Source organism: Festucalex cinctus, chromosome 10 (genome assembly GCF_051991245.1).
Source record: "Festucalex cinctus isolate MCC-2025b chromosome 10, RoL_Fcin_1.0, whole genome shotgun sequence".
NCBI classification, from domain to species: domain Eukaryota; kingdom Metazoa; phylum Chordata; class Actinopteri; order Syngnathiformes; family Syngnathidae; genus Festucalex; species Festucalex cinctus.
The window spans coordinates 18901629-18928228 of NC_135420.1; the positions used below are offsets into that span (position 1 = coordinate 18901629).

Below are 26600 nucleotides of genomic sequence, written 5' to 3' on the forward strand. Positions count from 1 at the left end.
AATATTAAGCATAAACGAAATACTTTATGCATTTCACTAGCTTTTTTAAAAAGCATACTACAAACATAAAATAATCGTCTTAAATTTTAGGGGTGCTGGGATTCAGTTTAGGGGTTCTTGAGCGCCTCTAAAATTGGCTAGAAGCACCAGCGTATCAATCAAGTCCGTGTTCTAATTCATGGATGTTGCCATAGTAGTAGTTTTATTGGGAAATTGCCCACCTGCAGAGGCAAACATGGTACGCTTCAGTCATTAAATGTATTAAGGGTAAGATCATATGTAATCAATCCAATACTGCTCTATCACATTACTTGAACAAAGAGATTCTATCATGAAATCTTAGACCGAATAACAACTTTCACTCAGTGTTATCGAATGCAGATGTAATGAACACGCATGGATACAAGCTCGTTTTCTCATTTTGGCTTATTTTTTTATTTATTACCTAAAAAAAGAAAATGTTCTATCACAAGTCACACTGAAATGTATTGCTTAAGAAAAAAAAAATATATTCATATATATTTTGATTTTTTCTTTTTTTTTTTCTTTTTTAAGAAACATGGTTTGTTTCCATTATATTTCCACCAACAGGGAAAAAAAAAAATCCAGACACGAGCAAGAGCTGCTGCTTTGTTTTCCCCCCCCCGACTTAAAAAAAAATGCACAAAGAAATACGTAATTCACAGTTACCATTTTGGTTTCATAAATTAATACAGTCACACATGTGCTACACCGGTCTAGAGCTAGAACATTGTAAATTGTATTCTTGAGTCTGGTTCAATTCCAATAGTTGGCTACAAGTAAGAACAGGCAACTGAAACTGTTGTGATCGGGAATTTCATTGACGTCATGTTTTTTTTTTTTTTGTATCCCTCTGTAATGCTCTATTATCTTTTGTCATCTTTTCAATTCCACACAGAAGTGAGGCACACACAGAGTATAGTTCATACATATACAAAAGGAAAATAAATAGAATTTGACAGGGGAGTGAAGGGACAGGCGGATAAACTGCCCTTTTGGTAATGTTGGATCCGAGGAAAAAGGAAGTGCATGTGGTCCTTACAGGACCTCTCTGGCTCTTTCGTGCCATGTTAATAGCGTGAACAGTTCAAATTTAGCCTCTTTTTTTTCTTTTCAGGGACGTGGGGTTGGGATGACAACATGAAAACAAACTTTTCATCGACACTGCAAGGGCGATATTTTAAGGCACAGAAGCCTTGACATAATAGAGACTCCACCAGCTAGAAAAGACAAAACAACACATGCCCCGTGTCCTTGGGAGATCCGAGCCTCTTTTCGCACACATCCTGCAAAATGACCCGCATTTATCCGCCATTGCCTTTTACACAGAACCCAGCAAAGGCAGGACAATTATGTCATTACGAAATGTCCTAATACACTGATCTGGTACCAGCAGGATATATATATATTTTTTTTTACAGGCAAGTATAAAAATGGGCTACACGGGCTTTGATACTACCCTCAATATGTGTAACATTAATTGGTAATGCCCCAATTCCGTGGTGAAATTTATACACAACGGCGACATGGAAATACGGATGGAGGGTTGTAAAAACGGCTTTCACAGGGCGATACTACCTCCAGAAAGGTGGAACTTCATCTCGAGGAAAATTACGGCATTTATACACAGTGGAAAAATAGCTACAGCCAACCACTGAAGGCAAGAGGCTGAAAATTGTGGGGACTATTTCGTGCTGTTGACATTTAACACAGCAGTGGCACGGAAAAGAAGGTAGGAAAATGCCTTCTTTCTACCTCCAAAAGTGGGCATTTATAAAGTCAACTTTGTCCCCTGATTCTGTCACTTATTGTGGAAAATTGCTACCAACATGGTAAACAACATGGAAAATACCCAAATCCATTTTTTTCGGTTCCGTTTACGCACAAGATACATGAAAAGGGGTGGAAAAATTAGGCTTTTAAACGCAGATACTAGCTCCAAAAACTGAAAAATCTTGCCAAATTGACTTTGTCCTCACATTCCATCTTGGTGACACACGTACACAAAAACGACACCGAAAAGAAGGCCTAACAATGTACGTAAAAAAATGGCACCGTCCCAGGTCTGATACTACCTCCAAAGACGGAAAATTCCGACATTTGACTTAGTCCTTGTCAGTGACATTTAAACAAAAGTGTCACTGAAATTGGCGGGAAAACTTTTACAGGTATATACTACCTCATAGGTGGAAAATTTCCAAGCCGGCTTTGTCCCCCTTTTCCGTGTTTGCCTTTTGATACAGAATGTGTAGCAAACAGAAAAAAAATCCGTTTTTTGAATGCAGTATAAATGGGCTACACAGGCACTGTCCTGCTGCTCTAACTTATATAAATAAAGATGAATTGACTTGACTTCTGGGGCTTTGGACACTACATCCAAAAGTGAAAAATTGCTGTCCGACTTTGTACCCTAATTCCGCATCATTTAAAAAGAACAACGCCACAGAAAGAGGGCGGACAAACGTGGGCTTTTACAGGCAGTGCAAAAAGGGCTATGAAAGTGATGTCTTGATAAATCAATACAGAAAGTTAAAAGGGAAAAAAAAATTAACAAATATTCCCGTCCCCATTGTCCCCAATTTCTTAGTGAAAGGTAAGGCCACTTAACAAAAAGATGAGGTTGACCCCAAAAAAATGGTAATCTCTCACTGCAATCTCTTGGGAGTGCAATCGTGGCGGGGCGCTCAATAGTTCGGACAAAGTTCCGTTGGAAAAGTTCCGCTGGTTCCTCGAGTGCGTCCATACGTGATCCTCGGTCTCCTGGTGTGAAAGGGGGGCTTCAAAGTTTTGATGGGGGTGGGGGGTGGCTCCAACTTCATTGTCACATAACAGGAATGTTCAGTTGGTTGGGGGGGTTTACACTTAACTTCATCTGTTCTGGTTTGTTGTTAATACTTTCACAGGATGTCTTTTTTTTTTTTTTTTTCCGTCTGCGAACACGCACAAGTCAAAATTACAAAAACCTTAACAAAAGCAGCACTGTTTGTTTTTTTAATTTTCATCAGAAATTCATGCATGTGAACCTTCAACTCTGCTCTTCTTTTTCCATTTTATCCCCATGTCATCCGCATGCAAAAAAAATAAAATTAAAAAAAAAAATCTTCCTGACACTTTTTTTTTTTCTTTCTCTCATCAAGTGTGTAGCAGCAAAACTGTGATATGTTCATGGATGTCCCGGTGGAGGCACTAGGTAACACACTGATCACACTTTTCCCCACACTTTGCCAATAAAAATAGAAATTGCAAGGATGACTTAAAATGGTTGTGAGGGAGGGAGGGAAGAATTAGGTCAAATATGAAGAGAAGACGACAAATATGGGAGGACGAGCAACATACACCCTAATAATTCTTTGCCAATTGCCACGTTTATGTACACCATCTACTTGGCTTGCGAATCATTGCACGGCCATGAAGCACATCACGAACAAACGAGTGAACGGATGCTAATTGGTAGCCAACCACAAAGCCGCGAAGGGCTGCCGCTTTTGGAAAACGGCAAGATAGGAATACAAATAAAAAATAAATTTTGTTTTCTCATTAAATGTCATCATTTTCTTTTGTAAAGATTTGAAAATCCCCCATCTAAAGCACTTTCTGTTCATCCTGTTACCGCTCCGATCGCTGAGGTTGTTATCAATACTTCCATATTATTTCTGCACACGAGTTAGAAATCAAGATCCTGTGCAAATCAACGTTTTGAGCTTTTCTATGAAAACCTGAATGCTTTGTGAACAATGCTACATCTTCTTTTCTGCTTTATAAAATAGTATGTTAAAAAAACAACACAAACGACAAAACCAGACATTGAACCAGCCTGTAACAGGTCAGAAGCAGACTGCTCGAGTGAGTTTGGAGATCAGTAAAGAATGCCCGTCGCGATATTCCAAAGAGTTTCGGCAGCTCTGCCATTCTGGGGGTGGGATGGGAGAGAACACTGAGGCATCTGGTGCTTGTGTCCCGTTGGGAAGTCCACGTGGAGCTCTTAGTCACTGTCCAGAGTGCACCGTATCACACACACGCACACGGAAAAGTCAGAAAAATACCACCACCGCCCACCAAATTCTGCTTATGCTCAAATTCAAGGTTTCATCTTCGTCACCAGACGAGTCCAAATCCAAGCGTCAGACAAAGTCCCGCCGCTGTGAAGGATGACGCGATTGAAGTCTCCCCCATCGTTGCTCCTCCCTCTCAGGCCATGACAAACTCGGACTTCAAGTCGGCCTTGACGTCGGGCTTCCACACCGAGTCGTCAAAGTCCAGGTCCAGGGAGCCCTCGCTGGACATGCTGCTGTTGCTGTTGCTGCGGCCCGCCTTGCGGTTGGGCAGCCAGTGGTAGGGGCCGCGCTGGTCCCGCCGGGCCTTCCGGCGCAGCCGCTTCTGCTGCATCAGCAGCTGCAGGCGCTCCACCTTGCAACGGGTGGCGCGGTTCTCCGTCTGACGGACTCGGTCGCCTGGTTCGGGGGAGGAGAAGGCAAAAGTTAGCTTGGGAAACTCGCACGGTAGGTGTTCAATAAACAAGAAATACATCTACAGCGAGGAGTTTGGTTTGTTTATTTATAGTCTGGCTTGTCCTTGCTCTCTTTTGGGAAGAATAGCATATTATTATTCCTCCCTCGGGTTGCACGTTATACTGGTAATACAAATGTATCATAATTCCTTGCTTTCAAAAACGAAACAAAAGCAAAAATATTCAACAATAGCTTGACAAATAGCGAACATTTGTCCTTGCTTCAAGCTGTTTATCAGAGAGAAAGACGAACAAGAGCACTGCGGCATACTCAAAAAACAGTTGTGTCAAAAATGGACCAATCAAAACTTGGGTCAATATGACCCAACTTTCCATTTTTTTATTTTTTATTTTTTTAAATTTGATTTTCAGTGAAATTGTAGTGTCCCGGTTTTTAATTGTGAAAGCCTGGTTACCTTAATGTACACATACACCTATTGATACTGTATGCAGGGTTCTGGTGCACGCAACCACAATCTATTAGCCAGCTCCATTAGTATCTGTCTGGGAATTAAATAATGAAATAAGAGGCTCCCATGTCGATATAGCAAAGCGGGTCGGCCCATTGCCGCGATGTGGCTCTGATCCGGCATCGCATATTTGCGCGCATAAACACACACATACACGTGCGGGGCGAAACGGTGCATGCACACACACGCGGCACACACAGCAACAGCCGCAGTAGCTTTTAACGTGGATCGATGGCAAATTAAAAAGACCTATTGATTAAACCTTAGCTCTAGTGCAGCCATCCATCTCGGGCGCGGGACAACGCTATTGGCTTTCAATAGAAAATGCAAGCGAATGGAAATTGTACGCGGTGAGAGAGAGAGAGCGAGACGGGAGATTGGGTTTTTCTTCTATTTTTTCCTCCTTTATGGCTTCCTACTTTCAGCTCATTGACCCAGAGCGCCCCCCTTCCTCTCCTCACCATCTCCCCTTCCCACTACCTCCCACCCCCCTTTGCCTCCCCAGGGATGCTGCTAGGTGGGGCAGTGTGAGGAAGGGCACTGGAGGGGAGGGTTAAGGAATTCCTCCCCCAGGGGGAGGGCAAGGATGGAGGGCGGAGGGTAAAGGATCAGCAGTCGGTGGCAGTTTTCTCAATCGATTATGCCCTCCTTGCTCTACCCCCATCGGAATGACTTGTGGACCCCGCGTGGGCTTCATTGCCCCCCCCCCCCCGAGCTTTTCTCCTCCGCCTCTGTAAATACCCGCCACTGTGAATAAGAAATTTGCTGTCATTGACTGCTAGAGATCAGCAAGAATGTTGAAATGGCATCTCTAAGGAACAGGGGGGTCTCCTGGTTTTGGTCCGTTGTTTAACACCCCCCCCCCCCCCCCCCCCCCCAAAAAAAAAAGGGGACACCTCCATCATGGAAGTTGCCCACCTCTAACACATCAGAGCAAGGTTTTTGTTCCCTCCCCAGTCCTCCTGCTTCCCCTTACGTCAAAAATATGGCAAACAATTTCAATTCTACTTTCCAAAAAGCAGTCGCTAATATAACAAACAGAGAGTATAAAAGGCGGTTTGATGGTGCAGTAGGAGGTCTACGGCCTTTGGCTTGGCAAGTGTTTTGGGAATGTGCTTGGAGCGCCACCAAAACGAGTGCGAGTGTGTGTTTGCGTGCAGGCATGTGTGCGTGTGCGCGACCATTCATCAGCGTCACTACCGGAGCCCTGGGCGGCTGGGCCGGACACAGCTGGCCGCAGGGATCTCCAGTCTATGTTTATGACAGTAGGGCTATTATTAGGGCTGGCTAAGAGGGACAAACCATACACACACACACACACACACACACACACACACACGCACACACGTATTCATGCTGGCTGGCTGGCCCAGAGCTCGACTGTAAGAGCTTTGACGTGAGCACAATAACCTTGGAGGATCCAGAGAGAAGTAGGAAGCGAATGGGAGGGACAAACAATTCCATTTCGTTCACTTGTGCTTTGAAAGAAGCCCGCAAAGACTGAGAAGAAGATGTGATCTATGAATAATCAATGTGTCAGCCCGGCCCAGCAACAAGACCAAGAGCTGAGATAGGGAGAAGGGCAGGAGTGGGAGGAGGAGATGCAGGGTAAAAGACAAGATGGGGTGCAGTCGACAGGACACAAGGCGAACATGAACGCTTCGCTAATATCGCAAAGATTGGTGTTTCTTTGCACACATGCACAAGTACAGAGCAACGGAATCTCGCTTCGTGGACTCCAACAGAGGGAGACAGGAAGGAAAGACTGGTCGGTACTCGCTAAAAAGCAGCCAGAGATCTTACATAAGAATGGAAGATGCGATTGAGGGAGACAAGGTTCGAACCATGACTCATAATCTTGCAAAGTCTAAGAAGAGGGACAACTAACACACTGCTTGCTAACAGCATGCCCATTTAAGATTATGGTCTTCGACTTTTAATGTCAGAAGTTGTCAGACACAAGGACACTATTTAGTACAGGATGGAACTAGCTTGCATTCTGTCGATTGGTCGACAGTGAAGTCAGACCACAGAAATGCTGGATGGCCTCCATGCTGTTGTCCTTTGTTTACGGAGTCCTCTTTTGTGGAATTTGTTGGCAGGTTACACTGCGTCTAGGATGAATTTGCTATGTATGGGGAAAATTCAAGCCAGATCAGGCTGATTTACAGTTGTGTACAAAACTGAACTGTTCTGCTTGGTAGAACAAATGCGTTGTCATACTGGTTTGATTTGGTTTGGGTGACAATAGACCAAACAAAGCTGCATTCATTCGTGCTTAAACACGAAGGGGTATCATCTAAGTAAATTCTCAGTCATTTAGGGGGAACTGGACCATCAGTACTTGTCTGCAAAAGTTGAATCAAAGTCAACTGGAGTTCTTGGTTGTCAGGCCTTCGATTCAACTTTTTGAGAACAAGAACTGACGCTGCATAATGATTGAAATCATTAAGAAGTTTGCATAGAAGTGCTAAGCATTTACCGACTTCTTCGACTAACGCAGTCAGAAACAATTGAACCAAGGACTGAAGGTTTCTTTAGTCCAATGAAATGACTTTAACTTGACATTCTGAGCTGCTGGTGACAGCAGCCACCTGGGAAAAACAATGTAGCAGTACAAAACAGAAAATCGGCCAATCAGACGCGCCGCCGATCAAAAACTGGGGGCTAAAATGAGCGTTGTGACAGCAAGTGAAAGGCCGCTGACAGCCCTGCAGGGACACACGCTCTTCAATGACTTTTTAGACTTCATTTGCATTCTCCCTTCTTCTCTCCTTGTCGACAATGAAAGGGCACCTGATGTGCTTGACTGGCTTTTCGCTCAATAGTGCCAGGCTGTACTGCGTCACCGGTCGTTGAGCTGCCGCCGCACGTGCAAGCGGGGTCTTAGCGATGGATAACGGGTGCAACGGAATCGGTTCAAGCCGGTCGAAGCTTAAATGCAGAGAGGCAAAGATCTCAGATTCTTCCTCACCCGCCCTTCTCGTCTGGCTCGCCCGGGACGCTAACGTGACCTGACAAATCTAAAGGGGACAAGTGGGGGTGAAGAGATCCGGAAGGGGGGGGGAGGCGCAGAACCTTTCAGAGCGCTATTCTGTGGGCCTGTGTTGAACTAAGGCAGCTGCAGTGGGAGAAGGACTAAAAGGCAGCCCTATAATCCCAAAGCCCTCCCTTCCTCTATTCCACAATGGCTCAGCCTGGTGCCCTGTATGCAGCCCCTGTCCCTGGCCCCTTCACAATGGCTTTGACTGGGCGTGGGGGGGGGGCTGGTCCACCCTCCCTAGTAATGGAATTTATCTAACAATCAGCCTGCAAGGCCGTCAGGCCTGAACTGAAAAATCCTCAACCTCAGCAAGTCCTTTCACCAGAGCCACGAAACCAAGCTTTTAACCAGCCGTTTTGAGGCTGAGCGTGTCAAGCTTTTTTATTTACGCTTGTCTTATCCTCCCCGCACATGAACTTGCAGTGGAAAAGGGTAAAGGCTCTCTGGAGAGAACCCAGCTATGTGACATTTTCAAGAGGCTGTCTCAAGTATAAGTGCGTACACATACTGAGGCGGACGCAACAGACTGGTTAGTCCTGCGGCTGAATGGAGGCAGACCTCTGTGAAGTTGTAGTTAAGCCACAGTGTTAAGTCCAGTAAGTCATCCGTCAGGTGTCTGCAGATAAGGCTTCCCGGGCATGTTAAGTCAATGGCTTCCATGGGACGCCGGGCAGAACAGGATGCATGCAGACCACAAAGAGACCAGGGTTCATTGTATCAGTCAGCTACACCGGGTTTGGTTCAGCCGGTTCCTCATTCATATCAGCAGGATAGCAGGAAGTTGAGGCAAGGACTGTAAAGTGAAAACAGGGCACAAGACAAGCTTTTCTTTCACCCATTCTTTTTGGAAGCCATGGTCGATCCGTGGGCAGTTGGCCGGCTGATGGACAGGATTTAACACCCTTATGATGAATGACGGCTTAGTGTTGTGGTTTTAACAACCCCCCAGTGCTGGAGCTCAGAATAAATCTATTTAAAGGCCAAATGAACACAGAGAATGTACAGTATTGATGCACAACACAGGCATGGAAAATGAAGCAGGGGAGGCTGAATAGGAGGAAGATGGACAGATGGATTTTACAGGCGAGGCTGTTTTTGGACGGCATATTGGGGGGGGGGGGGTGCAATGGCGTGGGCTGTTGAGTGCAGATGTAGAGACAGGACAAGGGGAGGGTGGGAGTAATGGGTGGAGGCAGCGAGGGAAAGGTCTTCCCTAAGTTAGGAAAATAAGCCTGTGTTATTCCAACTGTTCACTGGACACTTGTGAGGGCACTGGGGGTGATATAGGACCGACCGTACATTCCCGGTCAGTCAGCTGCTAAAACTGAACCTCTATTCTGCTCTCACAAAAGCAAACAATAAACAAGATTCCCTGCATCTCAGGACTGAACCCAGCGGACTACTTCAGCAAACTCCATTTCCCCAACAGGAGATAAGGAGGCGGCACAAGACAATGCTGTTTTCTCTTAGTGTAACCTTACAACACTGGCTCAATGTTATCTGCGCAGGACATCTGTCTGACACTCCAAATCTGGTGTCTCCGGCCGGAAAGGTGCTTTAAAAGCGTGTTGTCTGAACTCCAGCACCTGCACCAACCCTGCCCTTGGGCATGGGCAATAGGCATGTCTGATGTTCAGTCCCTACTAGTCCTGACCTGTACACACCCCCGTCGTCTTAAAGCAGCCGAAGCCTAATCTACTCTAAACATAGCTTTGCCCGGGGTGGAAGGGGTAAACCTATCTCCTTGGTGCGCATAAACAAAGCCAACTTGCTGCGTGACAAGTGATGCCTGACTGAAAAAGTCAAGAGAGGCTTGTATCGCATTTCTCAGCAGAGCAACCATTCACCTTTGCTCATCCATCTTTCACAAAAGGCTATACCAGGTGTCAGCAACCTTTCCTGTCCAATGATCCATTTTAGGCCAAATAAATAACCAAAAATCTGTCTGGAGCCACAAAACATTTGAACATTATGATGACGGATACTGTGTGTTAGTGTTGGTCTAATGTACTGAGGGCCTATGAGCTACTTTGAGCTAACGCAAAAATATGCATCATCCAATATGTACAGATTCATTTTCTTCTACCTTTTACCTTCAGTTTTTTTTAAATTTTTTGACAATTTTTCAACTTTTCTGCCTTTCTGTTAAATTTATGACATTTTTGACAATTTTATAGATATATTTAATTTCTACTAATTCTTTTAGAGATCCAAAGGGAGCCACAGGAGAGGGACTAAAGAACCAAATGTGGCTCCAGAGCCACAGGTTGCAGACCCTTGGGCAATACTGACTTCTTAGGTTATTTAAATCTACTTCTTCTTTGGCACACTATCAAGGCACAAAAAAAAAAAAAAAAAAAAAAATCAGTTGCTGATCAAGAAAATGATGAACTGAAAATGAACACACAGTCTTTCAAGGCAACAGCAGGAACATCTGTGTCACGAGCGCTTCAAATGGATGCGCAGTGAATTAATGTGCCTGTTTGTGTGCCTGTGTTTCCGTGTCACGCTTTCATGTGCGGAGTCACTCACCAGGGGGCTTGCACATGCGAATCTGGCTCTGGCACTGCACCAGTGGATGAAGGGCCGGTGGAGGGCTGCTGGGGTTGCCGGTGGGCACCGAGGTAGCTTTGGCTGAGAGTCCCGTCGGGCCGACCACCGGGGGTGAGGGAGGCGGCGACGGGGACGGCGAGCTGGGTGTGCCACACTGGGTTTGGTAGCGCAGTTGGGTGAGGGACGGCGGCATGCCCTGGTAGTGGCGTGTGGCGCTCAGGAGGTCGTTGAGAATCTGAAGGATGGTACCTATATCTCGTCTGGGGCGCCCGTTGCTGTCCTGGCAGTTCGGGTGCAAAGTGCCTGAGAAGAGAGGAAGCAGGATATTACAGCACGTCTCTAAATATAGCACCACTCGCACACTCGAGAGGAGCGTGTGCATGTTTATTGCTCAGAGCCTCAATAAATCTCACCTGAAAAGGTCCCTGAAAAGACTCCAGGAGCGTGGTTCACAAAACTCTCAATGATGGCGCCAGGTTTACGGGAGCGTGCTGATGAACTAGTGCCACTACTGGGGCTGTTGGTGCTGCAGCTAGCCTGGAACAAAAAATGGGCGTAAAGGGAGTCTATCATCATGTGTAAAACAGTTTGAGAAGAAAAGATTTTGAGCAACCAAGTGACATTTACGCAATTATATAACTACTACTAGAAATGCACCTAAGAAGCAATATGATCTACGGGTCACCAGAGGTGGGCATGGAAACTTAAAAAAAAAAAAAAAGACCAACTAAGCATTGACGGAAGGGGGTTTCCCTCTGTCAATAAATTCATCAATGTCCTATTTTGGTGATGGACTGACGAATGACAGCTGACGGAACATTGATGGATGCCCACTTCAAATGACAGAAACATTGACGGAGGATCATTTTGCTCAGCAAAGGAAAAACCAGTCTCATAGGTATATAAAAAAACGTGCAAAGTGCAAGATGATGCTTCAGGCTTACCTCAGGGCACAAAACGGGGGCTACAGGGCTGGCCTGCCCCATGTTGTGGCTGGCATGGCCTGAGGAAGGCTGGTGGTAGTGGTGATGGTCCCGCAGGTGATGGGGAGGAGACCGGAACAGACTCCCGGGGACATGCGACGTGCGAGGGGAGCGGACAGGAGGTGGAGGAGGGGTGGCCGGGCTGCAGTGAGGAACGGATGATGGGGACTGATGGTACATGGGGGGCAGGGACTGGTGGTGTGTGGAGGGAAGAGGGAAGCTTGAGGTGCTGGTGGAAGAGGATGCAGAGGGGCCTGGCTGGGGCAAGTGGGGGTTGTGTGGATGATGAGGGAGGTGAGAGTGCGGTTGAGGAATACAAGGCTGTCCTGCAGGCTGGCCCATTGCAGCGTCCGAGTTGCCCCGGGTGATAAGGTGCCTGTGCTGGAGCTGAGGACCGCCCGACTGCTGTGCTGCCAGCTGGAGCTGGACGAACATCATGTGATCACCCACGCGGAGTGCCAGCGTAAGAGGGGAACGGCCAGACAAGAAGTCGCTGACCTGTAGATGGAAAAAAAGATTTGATTTTCAAAGACAAGAGCTAAGGTCTGCACAACACTGAGTGCTTCAATTGTCATTTGTTGATGGATCTGTGCAAAAAATGTACAGAAACTGACATACAGGACCACAACAACTCGGGTGGCAAATCCAGGGACAGAAAGTAAAACCTTCCACTGTTTGGCTTTAGCCACACGAACTTCTACTAAAACCGGCAGATAAACATGCTGCCGGCGTTTAAAACCCCCCGAATCAGACCCCTGGGTTATCCCTTTTCTAACCCGAATGTTTAGTCATATAAACGCGATCGGATGAGTAGAAGCACCTGTGGCAAAAGCCAAACCGTGGCATAGGTTTTTAGTTTCTGCACCTGGATTTGCCACATCTGCCACAACACCATTAATAACATGATACTATGTCCATCCACTCTAGAGTCATGGGCTACCAATTTTCCTCATTTCCCCGCCACACTGGATGATGAACGAGATTGAAAGTGAGTCTGCCAAACTGTAATGGGTTCAACCTCGTCGTGTGGCCTTTCACAAAGTTAATATCACTTTAATGCCTATTACCAACAAACTGAATGTGATGAATACAGCCTTATTAGCAGAGGCAACAGAAAACTGTTGAGTTCAAAAAGCGAGAAGCTCCCCTGCGTGCCGACTTCCTCTTCTGTCAATGAACAGTGGACAGCCGTTGAAGCACAAACAACAGAGCTTTGAGCTCCCTCTCTTATGGAGACACAGACGCACTACATTAGGCCAATCCTGCAATCAATCACCATTCTCTAACACTGGGCTATTTACATCTGCTGGATGAGGCCGACTGTTCGAAAACACACAAACAGAGCCCACTCTCACTCGCCTCCCACCGCCCTTGGGCCCGTTCTTAGTCAGCAGTGTCATTCAGCGCGGGGACAAAAGCCACCCTTCTCTCTGGCTTAGGGCCTGAAAAATCAGTCCTACGTCCAGGAAATACACCCCGCCCGCCTCGCATGCACAGAATGGACAATTGTCTGCAGCGGATCTGGAAGGGATGCCCATTTTTGGAGCACTCACAACAGCAACAGAGTCTAAATGGCCAAGAGTGTTTGTGTGTATGGAGAGGGGATTCACTGACCCGCCAGTGGCCCGGACGGACACACAAGAATTCCACACAGACACAGCCGACGTGTCACAATTTGGCTAGAGGATTTGCATTAAACAAAAAGAGTTTTGTTGTCCTGGTCTTTGCGTGCATGTGACTTTGCTGCATCTTTTTGCCACTCGTTGCTCAAACCATGTGTGCATGTGACTGTTTTATTGTGAAAGTCACTCAAAGCTTTCTGCAAGCCATAGCAGACACAAATGCATAGTGATGTGTCTGTCCAGTAAGGTTTCAACAAACTTTACACACAAACTGTCTCTACAGAGGGAGGGTCGATAGGACATAAGGGAGGGAGGGTGTTCGGGGGGAAAAAACAGGAAGATGGAAACGCGGAGGAGAGTCGGAAGAAGTGGCAAAATGATTCTTTCCTACCAGTTCTCTGTTATGTAGGCGATCTGATCGCAGGGGATGAAGTCAACCAGTCAACTTTTAGAAAGGTGGAATGAGGGTGTGAAGTTTAACAGCTGACATTGATATCATCTAATTAACTGATTGCGGGAATGCCGAGAAAGCACCTGCAGTTGCGATATCTTTCTTCATTTCGCATGAAAACCAAATGCAGATAAATGCCGGCACTTCTGTTATGACTCTGATGCGTGTGGGGGAAAAAAAAAAAAAAAGAGCAGAAGTGTCACTGTCAAGACTTTTGGCCGTGTTCCTGAGATGTTGCCCGGTGGTTAACCTTGTGAATCAGCAGGCTCTGCCCTCAATCACTCCTCTCTCTTCAGAGCTGCTTATTTATTTCTCTATCGACCGTGATCTCCCTATATTGCCAGGGTGACCTTTGCACATTAGTATTGACATAGGTGTGTGACGACAACAACACAAAAAGGAGAGGCAGGTGAAAGGACAACGATGAGCTCACAGCTGTCATTTCAACATTGAGTAAAAGGAAGGTGATTACAATCAGCATACATGGTTGGCTTTGGGATAAAACACAAACTCAGCACTTTGGGAGTGTAAACGCGGCCTATCAGGGTCTTGTTGATACAGTCCACACCCACCATGATTACACTGTTGTGGTAAGACGACAAACCCAGCAGGCCTGAGGCTTGGTGTGAAAGCAGGGTTGGGCGCCGCATGAGAAGCTACTTGGGCATAATAGGCAAGGCGCAAATCAGGCAGAAGTAGTGGGAGTGGGGGGTGTGGGAGGGGGTCTCTGACTGGCAGCTGTCAAGAGAGTGAGTATTGTTGGCCCAAAGCACACAGTTAATTACACAAGCCGTTGTCAAAGGTGGTGTTTAGTTTGAGGAAGGTTGGAAAATGGGGTGGAACCCTCGTGAGAAGCGTCTCACCTTATGTCATCAATGCTGGCCCCACCCTGGTGTGGCCTTGCTTGTTTGTACGGGACTTACACATGGATTTATATAACAAATCTTCATCTATAACACATGGTTGTCGGATATGAAACAGATCGACTCGGCATACAGTATAATGATTTGTTCTGTGCACCGTGGCTCAACCTAAATTAAAACAATAACAACAACAAAAATATATGTCCGCTTCAAAATTTAGTGAGGGAGAAACCACACTTTTCATCCATCCATTTTCTGAACCGCTTGCTCTCACAAAGGTCGCAGGGGGTGCCGGAGCCTATCCCAGCTGGCTCTGGGCAGTAGGCGGGATATACCCTGAACTGGTTGCTAGCCAATCACAGACCACACTTTACATATTGCTCTATTAGCAAAATAAATCAGGTTTCATCCAAATCTAAGCCACAATGTGAATTTGACAGCAATTATGATTTAATATGTTTAGACAATTAACATTTGGTCAGTTCTCATCAGATCAGATTTTAATTTTGTGTAAGACCTTGTTACAATGCATTCCCTTGGATCTAGAAGAAATTCCAGGCTTGGATTTTGTTCATGTTCATTAATGTTGGATTTGAATTTCTGGTAGGTGGCACACAATGGGCCACGCATACAAGTAGATTCAAGATTGCTTTTGGATAGAGCATGCGCAGAACACAAGCCAATGGTACTTTCAAACAAGGTATTCCGATCGCGTTTATATGACCAACTATTTGGGTTAGAAAATGGGTAACAGAGGATTCTTATTCCAGTTTTTTCCCCAGGAATTAGACATTAGAAGTATCAACGACTCAAGAGTTGAGAACTCGTCCTGGTATTGGTCTGGGGGGGGGGAAAGAAGAAAAAAAAAAGTATCGAACATGCCTAACTCTAAGCATACAGAATTGTCTTCTGAATACACTTTTTCTGTGTCTATGAAAGATGCACATTTTAAAAAGTCGGAAAATGTTTAACCAAACATCCTCATTCGTCGACCAAACGCAATTTTCCACAAGCCACAAAGCACAGATTTTAGTTGACATTTCTCCTAAAACTTGGCCACCGTCTGAGTTCTGTGGGTGCTCTTGTTCCTCCTAAAATTATATTTAAGTACATGTTCAATAGACCGAGCTTCCAACATTAAGTCATAGTGTATTTTTTTTTTTTTTTTAATGCTTCAGAGTATTTTATTTTTTTTTACCCCCTACAGTGAATTTTCTGTCACTGTTGACTCATAGTCAATTTGGTCCCTAACACTTGCGTATCCGAGCTAAAAATGTTTGAAAACCGGCATGTCTGACTCACAAAAAAGGTCTCCAGTCGTACATGCTTGCACCGCCGCAACCTTTTCTTCAGACAAAACAAATCAAAAGGGCAAATTCAGCAAACGCACAAATAATAGAGCGCGTTTTGACGACTTTCATGTCGACAAATGATAAACAAAGAAGAGCCAAAGTAAATCTTCAGGTGCAGAATTCAGACAGACGCGCACGAGAAGCGGCTTAAGGATCCGGGGAGGGTGTGTGGGGCTGCCGAGTGGAACACCTGAAATGGGGCCCCGTTTCCTGAGGGAGTGGAGAAGGGGGGCGGAGGATGATACAGCACAGTCTGCTTGCCAGCGGCCACATTGGCGAGAGCGATCGTGTAGCAACAAGCCTCTTCCAGACGGACAGAGACTGTGAGAGGGAAACAAGGGGAGGGTGCCTGTTAAGTGTGTGTGTGCGGTAAGGGGATGAGGCAGGGGGGGGAGGAGTTTGAGTGCTGTCGAGCTGGCTAGTGAATGATTCCCAGAGGTCTCAGCTATAGCAGCTCAGCTCCAGTCCAAACATGCCTGTCTGCTCTCAGGAGCCCAGCCAAGAGAGAGCCAATGTGGCTGGCTAGCATTGACGTCAGGACAAACACCAGATAGAGCTTTCTGGAACATCACAGGCAAACAAAAGAGAGGCTTCGAGGCATGTCTGAAACCCTCCTCCTCCTGCTCCTCTCTGCAAACTTTATTTCCCCCCACCGGTGCTCCTCGCAGCACACTTGAATTCCAAAGCTTTACAAAAGCAACTTGTGTAGTGGTTTGTTATGAGAGACTCAAGAAGAGCAGAGTGGAGGGGCCTCACTTGAAGCCAGCCTCGCATTGTTGACTCGCACATGCGCCGCCTGCGTGGTATGCAAAGGAAAGAAGCTAGGTGTGGATTTGGCGAACCCGACACACGCGTGATGAGCCCAGGCAATGAAGAAGACGTTCTCTCGTTAAATACCACAGTGCTGTTGGATTCAGGTGCTGGTATTTTGTTTAGTGGGAGGCTGTGGTTGCCATGCAGGGATGGGGGAAGAGCGTGATAAGGGGCAGTGAGAGAAGGCGGAGGGGTTGGGTAAAGATGGTGAGAGAAGGGGGGATGGCGGATGCGGGCGGTGGGGGCAGGGTGTCAGGGAGTATTGGTGGTGGTGGTGGTAGTAGTGGTGGTGGGTGATGAAATATTCAGTGAGGATGTGCCTCTGGCTCCTTCCCTCTTTTTTTTCTTTCGACATCTCTGGCTGACAGTTTTATTTATTGGGGTCCCTGTGGTTCAAGGAACTCATTTGCAGTCGTTCTTCCTTTGCACACTAAGCGAAGTACGGCAGTGGAGATAAGGAAGGAGGAGGGGGAGGTGGGGAGGGAAAGAAGATGGAGGGAGCTGGCAGCGCCGAGCTGACATTCATGAACAACTGAGCAGCTTTGTGCTGGAGAAAAGAGGATAGAGGCTTGGAGGGCGGGGTAGGAGGGTGGAGAGAAGAGGAGGGGGCCAGCTGTCTCCTGCAGTCATATTCTGGTCTCGATGAAGCCGCTCACCTGTCGAAGCCATTTTTATTAACCCGACTATCGACTGGGAAGATTTGATCGCACCAGGACGCTATTGACAGTCTTTGTGCGGACACGTACCAGCTAAAGATGCAATAACGGGCACTCAAACGAAGAGAGGGAGGAAAAATACTAAATCAATGACTTGCATCATGCCCTAAATCCTGAAAGCAGCCAAGGGGCTCTTCAAAGACCCCATTAGGAAGACTGGCATGAGTAATACTGCCTGACATGAAACAGAGACGGGCAGGAAATAGCATTCATAACGGTGAAATTAAGTTCCCACTAAAGCCACTCCTTGTGGTCACGGCTCAAGCCAAGAAGAAACTAGAGCAGGCTCAATATGAAAAGACCGTATCTCATTGGTTGGCACAGTATGACAGATGGAGGGTACGTTTACATGACAACCCAGTAAGATTGGATACATGTACTGGAAAGTTTCATGGCAAGATGACATTTGGCAAAATATTTACATGGACATAGAAAAATATGACTAGTTAACTACCCAAAACAGTCTTTGAATACACTTAATAGGCATCAAATTTAAATAAATAATAAAATGGTGATAAGTAATGACAAATCTGAAAGACAGTAGTGTTCGAAGAAGAACTGTTTCTTCTGTTTTGGCCGACATACTCGCACATTCCCAGACTGAACACATTTCCTAGTCCAATTTTACATCCATTTTCAAATGTTCCGGTCACTGAATTATCTGTGAACCCAGAAAAGATCCTCTTTGTTTTCTCTAAATAACTTGTGATTTGCCCCAGTCCTTTGACATTGCAATGTAATTGACCTCATTAGACTTGGTAGTGGCCACCATTTTCCCGTCTCCGCCCGCCCACTCGGCAGGCCTACTGGTCACGACGTCTGCTACTTGAATCACAAAAGCGCCGCGTCGCCAGGAAAATACAAACACAATGGCGGTCACGACTCGTATAGATGGAGAAATTGCTCTTGCCAACGAAAGAGGCGGACATTAAAAATGGATGCCGGCCGATGCACAATGAACAAAACCCCCTGCACCTTGACTATCCACACCGCCCATCCCCCCTTTCTCCGGCTGTGCATTAATACATCACAAAAGGGGATTACACAGGTGCAAAAAGGCTGTGTGATCATCTTATTAAACGCCATTACTAAGGCCTCCATTTACATGAGCGGCGGCTCGAAAGGGCCTCGCCATTATTGGACCATAGACTTTCATCTCAATTTTAATTCACATGTTTAGGTGCTAAAAAAAAAAGGCAATTACCATTCTAAAGGAGAGAAAAACTTCTTTTGGATGCATGCATAAAAAAAAAGCCTTTATTTCAGATGGTAGCTGGGAGGGCATGCTAATGAACAATACATTGAGTCATGTTTCCATTTCCTGGCCCGCCTATATCCTAAATTCAATCAGAATGATTTCCAGTAGTGTCAATGCAGCTGATTAACTATCATCCAGATAAGATGCATGACTGGAAAGGGAAACATGGCACAACGGTATACACTGTGTCCCTGAGGTCTGGACACAGTATAAACAAGTATTTTTGCATTTAATAGACTATTCCCAATATTTGGGTTTTCAAAGGGTTAACTGCATGTTTGTGTTAAAGCCCTTTTACCATGTGTCCAAACTTTACAGACAGCCTGTACTGTACAGGTTGTCTGTAAAGTTTGGACACATGAGGAATCTGGCAGAACATAATGTACAGGCTGTACATTATGTTCTGCCCGATTCCTCACTATGAGTTAATTCCTGTTTTGGAGTGTAACGCAATGACTCTCCAATCCGCCCATTCATAGGAAGTAAAGCAAATGAAAATGAGGTGAATGTGACCCGAAAGGTTCCTCTTCAGACTTTTACATCACACTTGTTCGCATCACTCTGCTCTGAGACCAAATCGCGAGCGTGATCTGTCGCTCCCTGTGGAGGAGGAAGTGTGCAAGGATGAAGGAAGCATGCGCAAAGACAGCAAGTGTGTACGCCATGTCGTGGCGGGGGTGGGAAATGGGTCAGCTATGTAAGCGCCCTCCGCAGGGATGCCGGCAATGGCAAAACACGGCCTCCTCCCAAAGCAATCTGTTAGCATTCAAGGGGAAATTTGTCAATTCGCATCCCAAGCCGAGGCCAAGGCATCGATTCGGGAAGATGCTGAGGTCTGCCTATGGATCCGAGCAAATGAAAGAATAAATGTGTGCTGGAGATTCAAAAGCCCAACTCAAAGCCTCAATCGTCGCGATGCCTTGAAGGGCTTGTCAGTTGGTCAGGTTTGGTGCTTTAAGACATGAACAAAGAGGTGGCTGCATGCGGGGGAAGGGCAACGGGAAGAGGTGGTAAGGGTGATGCCTGCTTGCCTCGTTGGGTTTTATTCCAACATCAATGAGCAAATAGTCCCCTGTGTGATGAGAAGGGACATATAATCCTTCTCTTTCTGTCAAATGCCAAGATCAATAGTTGGAGAGGACGTGGTTGCAAAAAAATGCCCCAAACCAAAAAACTTCATTATCTTGAATACTTTGCAGGATCTCATTAACGGCATGAAATAAGACTACTCACTCTGCAAGATTGTTTACCATTTTGGTGAGACACAGTCCAAATTGGCTCAGAACTTTACCCGCCCGTGTGTTAACAAAAGACTATGAACTGAGATAATTACACTTACTACTGATCTTTTCCCTGATGGAACAATTGAGGGTTTATTTGCTTAAGTGGATGACGCATCCTACAACTAATATGGGCGCGGCATCTATTAGCTAGACCGCCGCTATTTCAGGAAATGTAGCATATTGTGCATCCAACTCATATGCCCAAAACACGTGGGTGTTTGTTAGGAGGATCTGGGAAGGTTCATAGGTTAGTGTCTCAGGCTACCACAGCTAATCGCACCCCCCGACCCCAACTCTGCCAAACACGCACGCATTTCCCCAAGGCTATTTTTGGGTGTATGGTCATATCAGTTATCATGTCAGACACTTTTAAGAGCTAAGTGCATTGATTGATTTTTGATAGCCCCAGCATTAAAAGGGAAGAGGGAGTGGGGGTCAAACGAGAGAAAGCTTTGGTGTTTCTATTTTCCAATCAAATCTCGCCGCGATCTATATCGTCCCGTTCCACTTCATAAATTATAAAGTGGAATCAATTTCTTTGGATAAAAACACACTACAGCAGCCGAATGCCTTTATTGTAACCTTTTACCCTGCTATCAGTCTGACCACATTGACCCAGACTGCGCTATTGTGATTAGTTTCGCAATCAGGATGAGCACAGCAATAACCTAATGTAAGAAGAGGCCAAGCGGAGAATAAAGACAAGGGTGACGAATATTCTAAGTTGATGCATAACCTGACAGTAAAGATGCAAAGATAAAGCAAAGCGCTCGAAAGGCAGCCCACTGCTATTCTAAAGTGCAAGCACCCATCCGCTGACACACACCTACACAAATGAAGTCATTGGCTTCTTCGCTGCTACGAGTTCACACGTTCGCCGTGACCAACAAAGTTCACATCAGGGAGCAAAGTCGAGCCAAAATGTGCTCTGATGTCACAGGGCAGATTTTTGCAATAAGCGCAGAGCAACCAGAGCCTTGAAGTGGTAGTTTGCATTTAAAAAATAAAAAATTAACATCAGCCCTAGTCAATTGCACCTTACAACGTAAATCCAACCTTCAAGAGCCAAAACTTTGGGACCCAAAACCAAACAGTTTTTGCAATTTCACTAATACATTGCTAAATTAGCATCACCATCTATTCGGGTTTTGAAATCAACACTGAGGCGTTTGCACATATCTGGCTCGACGCTGCAAAAGGAAGTCACCGAGTGCACTTCGCATGTCACGCCGTCGTCTATGTGCGCATTTACCATCGCCATCGATCGCCGAGGTTGAGTCATAACTCGACGCGGCCTAAAAGGCGTACGAGTTTTTCGGCGGAATCCGGAGGAGCGGTTTTGCATTAGATGCAGTTGTTCACGGCCCACTGCCGCACAAACTGGCTTTCAGGAAGCTAGCATTCATCTGACAATCCAGCACTAACGTTTATGAGCGCGTGAGGCCCCAGCGCACTTCCTGGAAACTTGCTTGCGCATGTGAGTGTTACATGAAAAGCATCACCGCAGAGTTAGAAGGGCTGGCGTTTCCACATAGAAACCGCAGATGTTACTAGGATACCGGAGGGTGTTGCTCCCTGTTATATCTTAACACATGACGCTCGCTAGGCTTGTTTAAGAAGTGGAGATTAAGAGAAGCGAAAGAGGCTTGCGCTTTAGAGGCTCATCCGCTCTCGACTGCATTGCGGGAGTGACAAAGTTGCCCCTTCTCACACAACACAACACAACACAACACAACACAACGCAGTTGCTCAAAACGTGCTTTCGCACTAGCCCCCTTTCCGGTATACCGTAATTCGAGTGCAGTTTAACTGTCTTGACAAGGCAGTGAGACCAACCTGACAAAGGCACAAATCCGGTCTGTGGTGACTTAACTACAGGTAGCACGTCAACAAATGACATGCATAAAACAGTTATTTTTTTAGTGTACTGTAGACTGGTAATCTGGCATTTATAGGAAGGTTTCCCAAACTGTGGTCAGGGGGCTTTAAAATGGCCCATGTGAAAATTTTTATTTGGACGAGTAAAAATTTTTGGCAAAAGGCTTTCATTGTAGGAAATTTGTTGTTGGCGAGTATGTTATCACGAGTTAAAGTACAGTACAGGAGAGACTCAGTTTATGAGGGTCTTGACATATGATGGTTAAAAATGGTACTTTATGAACTATAGTTTGTACAGTGGTGTAAGAAAACACTTTTTTATTAGTGTTGTTCCGATACCGTTTTTTGGCTCCCGATACCGATACCCAGCTTTGCAGTATCGGCAGATACCGATACCATACCGATACTTTAAAAAAATTTTCCTCAACATGAAAAAGCTGTCCTGCCACTGGTTCAGAGCAGTCAAGGGCCAATAGGATATCTTAGATCGGCATGCAGTGAACATGTCACATATCAGTGAATGTCCTGCACGAGCAAGACACAACATGCTGCATCCAAAATCCTATATTAGCTTTGGAATTAGCTTTGGAATTAATGGTATCGGCATGTTACTTGTGAGTAGTCACCAATACCGATGTTTTTATGCAGTATCGGCACCTCTGCCGATACCAGTATCGGTATCGGAACAACACTATTTTTTATTTGATTGTTTTAGATTTATGGCCTGGAAGCATTTCCCCATACAAATATTTACCTTACTACTGTGTTAATGTAGCTTAGTGATAAAGTATGGTGCATTCCAATTTGTGTACAAATTCATGTTATGTCACCACTGAAAACTAGGGAGCCCCTGCATGTTTGTGTTATGAAAATGCGTGGCATATGTCATATGTTTGGGGTTCACTAACAACTTCCACCCATCATTAAAAGACAGCCATCTTATGCTGTCTACTATGAAAAGAAAACCAACCAGGATCAAGTTTACAAAGCAATCAACTAATAACCACGCCGACTTCTTACCTGAGTTTCGGTTAAGCTCTCTAAAGCTTGCATTACTGACTGCTCGGGTCTTGATGCTTGAGACTGTGAAGAAAAACAAAGCAAATATTTCATGTAAAAAAAATCAATCAATCAATGACACGTGTTGAAACGCCAGACGGCTAGGCAGGCTGGCCTCACCATTAATCCTGCTTCGACGGTCGGTACGAGTGTTAACTTGCTCCCATCGGAGACGCCAAGATCCTGGAGTTTGCCCGAACTTAGTCTGCTGCGGGGTTCGGGGAGGAACAAGATAATTAGACTGTGCTGACAATAGCTCTCTTCACATACACACACACGCGCACAAACAGCCGTGAGCCGTGGGGGCGCGCTGACTTCAAATCTAGTTTGGAAAAAAGAGCCGAGGGTGAAGGGGAAGTATTGATCTGGCTGTCATATTTCAATTTCAAGTATAGCGAGGCTCTGACAATTGCTTGCTGTGGATATTTGGCGGAGTCTGAGGTTACACTGAGAAGCGCAATTTATGAACCACAACTAGATTGTATTTAAAACAACAAACAGAAGACATGAATTTGGATCAAAAAGGCTGCTTTATGATCAAGTTGTATTCAAAGGGAGCTTTGATGCAAACCACATGACTGATACGATGACACTTGCGATGGGCAAGTGGGGGGGGGGGGGGGGGGTGTTAAAAAAAAAAAAAGTGGTGGCCAGCAGCTTTTAAAGGATGATGTGATTACAAAGGGCAAGGGTGGGTATAGGCTAAAAAAACAATACATACTGTTTGCATCTTCTAAAGCCCCCTCCCTCCCCCTTACTTACTTTTTGCATATCACCACCTGTGCTTTTGTAAAACTTGCTAATTCTGCAACGTTTCGCTTCACTTCGAAAGAGAAAGGCCACAAGCATTCCCGTCTAGGCGGCGCCCATCCTACCACGCTACTGCGACGGACACACGCAAGAGCATGACTCACACTTGACATGTAACATAGATGGGGAAAAAAAAATATGCATCACAGATGGAACTATAAAGATCGGACTTGTATGATGTTACTCGCATCGCATTGATGCTTATATGAGTCACAAACGCACGAGCATGATCAATTCATTCTGGCCTCCCTGTTTAGAAGGTGGGAGGGATTAATCAATGCACCGTCCCGTCAATATCATCCCAGTGACCGACGCGTCCCCTGTGTGTAATTGCAATACTATTGCCGTAACATTGGGTAAACCTGCGCAATCTACGCCTATGCTCAGGTTTAATGAGATTCATTTAGCTCATTGTAGACTTGCAAGCGGAACAATAAACACATTTTTACCGGAATACCTCTCACAAAAATACAAGACAATGATTGGTGCTTTTGATTTGTGATACATTTTTGTGTTACTGCCAACATATTTGTGAAAACTCATCTCAAGGGGATTCCTGTAAATAAAAATAAAATTGACTGACAGTGCCAGACAGGTGTCAAGTCATTGTTATGCACGTCACTGGTGTCGAGCCAGAACCTTCTAAACAGAATTTGGCTTTTTTTTTTTCTTTTTCTTTTTTTTTCTTTTTTACAAATCTCGGTCCTAAATCCTATTGGTCAGTCCACAAGAGCTGGTGTTATTTCTACAAATTATCGACCAATCTAAAGTATTTAAAATGACTTGCTATTTGGGATTTAAATATACATCTTCCAAGGTTTTATTTGGTTTTAGAATTGCAAGTCAGGCCCACGAGCCGTAGGTTTCCCACCCCTGCAGCAAGTACTTCCTCAGACTAATCCAATAGCTTTTCCCCCTGCTAAATCTAAAGGAAACATTCAACTCACGTTTCTTTGTGCAGCAACGCGAGCCTCTCTTTGGGTACTTTGAGCCGCTGCGAGAGCCTCCTCTTCAGCCCGTCCACGGTCTCCTCCTGGGGCAGCGAGAGCTCGAAGCGGGTGCCGGTGGTGGAGTGGATGTGCAGGTTCATGGAGGGCTCGGCGGGGGCGGCCTCGCAGGACGAAGAAGCCCCGCGGTTGGTGCAGCTCCGGGCGCTGGGATGCTGGTCCATCCGATAACCTGTGGGTCGCGGGGAAGGTGGAAGTTGAACAGGAGGGGAGGTGGGTGGTATCGACGAGGGAGAATTGAAGAAAAAAGGAAAAAAAAAAAAAAAAAAAGGACGACGACGTGGAGGAAGCCGAATCCGTGGCTTTAGTGTCCCCAAAGCGAAACGCTACATGGATGGCAGAATGAACGCCACATAAAGGGGAGGCTCGTCCAACGCCAAACACAAGCACGTATATTCCACTTGGTTTTAAAGTACGCTTTCAGCTTCGACACACGGCGACGTGACGTTTGGCTTCACTCGTACCCACGCAGTCTCCCCGTGCAACATGAGCGACAATGAACGTCCAAGCACACAAAAAGTATCCCAAAGATCCAGCGTCGGCTCGGAAGCCCAACCCCCTGCACGGCGGACCAATAGGAAGAGAGCTCACCCGGGACGAGCCAATGGGGGGCCGAAGTGTACACCCACGTGGAGGGAGAGCGAGTTAAAAGCCATTCATAATAAATGACAGCATTGAATAAGCGAATGTGGAGCAAAAATCTCATTTCACCATATTTACACTAATATATGTGTTTTTTTTGTTTTTTTTTTAATAAACAGCATCTCGTTCAAGCATGTCAACTAATGAGGCTGGGTACTGTTCTCTCCTTTACTGAGGCAAAATCTTGCAATACTATATCCATCTATCCATGCAAAAGACGAAAAATAAAATGTGCTTTCAAGTGATTGCATTTCACTCTGACATCTCCCCTTGCATACTGCATGCATGTATGACTTAAATATCACCATTCTTTACATAATTGTCATTTATTTTAATACCTAAAACATAAGACTAGATATTTGCATTATATGTTCTCCAAATGTCTATCATACACATAACGGTAATATTTGCATTCTACCAATATTAATTTTGTTTGTTATAGCTCTGTTCTTCATGAGAAGTTAGGCCCACCTTAAAAGATCTCGTTCGCCCCCCAGTGGCCATCGAGGAGACTTTCACTATCAACACCAGTTGATGACTCAGTTGTCTTTCACAATGACATTTAATTGGGGTTTAGAAAATGGCCTATTACTCAATTATGAATACAGACTCAATTTTATTCATTATTTTTGTATTTAAAAAATAAATAAAAACAAAGACGTAATATACTTTGTTGTGCCGGTGGTTGGTTGGTGTTGGTCACTACTGCATCATCATCCGATTCATTATTATTATTATTATTATTATTATTATTATTATTATTATTATTATTATCATCATTATGTGCAAGTTATATATATATTATATATTTTGTTTTACTGTAACAGACTGGCATGCACCATTTGGTCGACACGAGCCTTTACATGGCACTCCCTTGACAACATGCTTTATTATTGATCCTTCACTACCAATACAACAAGCCACCGACATCCTCCGTACTGTTTTGGACTGAACAGAACAGAATATGATTGATTGTTTATGAAAAGAAAAGATGTACAGTGCTTACCGATGACCGTGGCGAAAACCGCGAAGCTTCGCGTGGAAGTAAAAGGTCCAATTTGTTCCCCCAGCTTTGGCATGGAACGGTACGAACCGAAGAGAACAGCAGCGAATTCCCAAAAGGAAGGTGAGCGAAATGAAATATCCACAAGGTGGTTGTAACGCTTCCGCCCGTTTCTTCTAAACTAAACTATTCGGTCTACCGTGCCTCTCTCTCCGTGTCAAGAACAGCGGCGAGTCGGTGAGCCGCCTCTTAAGACTCTTCTCGGA

The 26600-nt window shown here is 45.4% G+C and overlaps 1 protein-coding gene across 1 annotated transcript; it reads right to left on the reverse strand.

Moving 5' to 3' along the window:
* Positions 1-640: 640 nt before the first annotated feature.
* midn (midnolin) lies at positions 641-26600 on the reverse strand. Its single transcript, XM_077533557.1, has 8 exons — positions 26338-26600; positions 24630-24861; positions 22993-23080; positions 22834-22896; positions 11539-12075; positions 11008-11131; positions 10574-10897; positions 641-4472 (listed from the first exon to the last, which is right to left on the reverse strand). Exons 1-8 carry the CDS (start codon positions 26408-26410, stop codon positions 4210-4212), a joined length of 1704 nt encoding a protein of 567 aa, XP_077389683.1. The 5' UTR covers positions 26411-26600; the 3' UTR covers positions 641-4209.

What these genes read in the sequence shown, in the direction of transcription:
- midn (XM_077533557.1), bottom strand. Translation starts at nt 26,410, where the DNA reads ATGCCAAAGCTGGGGGAACAAATTGGACCTTTTACTTCCACGCGAAGC. An exon ending in GGTTTTCGCCACGGTCATCG is followed by an intron (nt 24,862 to 26,337) that starts GTAAGCACTGTA and finishes CGCGACCCACAG; the next exon opens with GTTATCGGATGGACCAGCAT. An exon ending in TCGCATGTGCAAGCCCCCTG is followed by an intron (nt 4,473 to 10,573) that starts GTGAGTGACTCC and finishes CCCCCGAACCAG; the next exon opens with GCGACCGAGTCCGTCAGACG.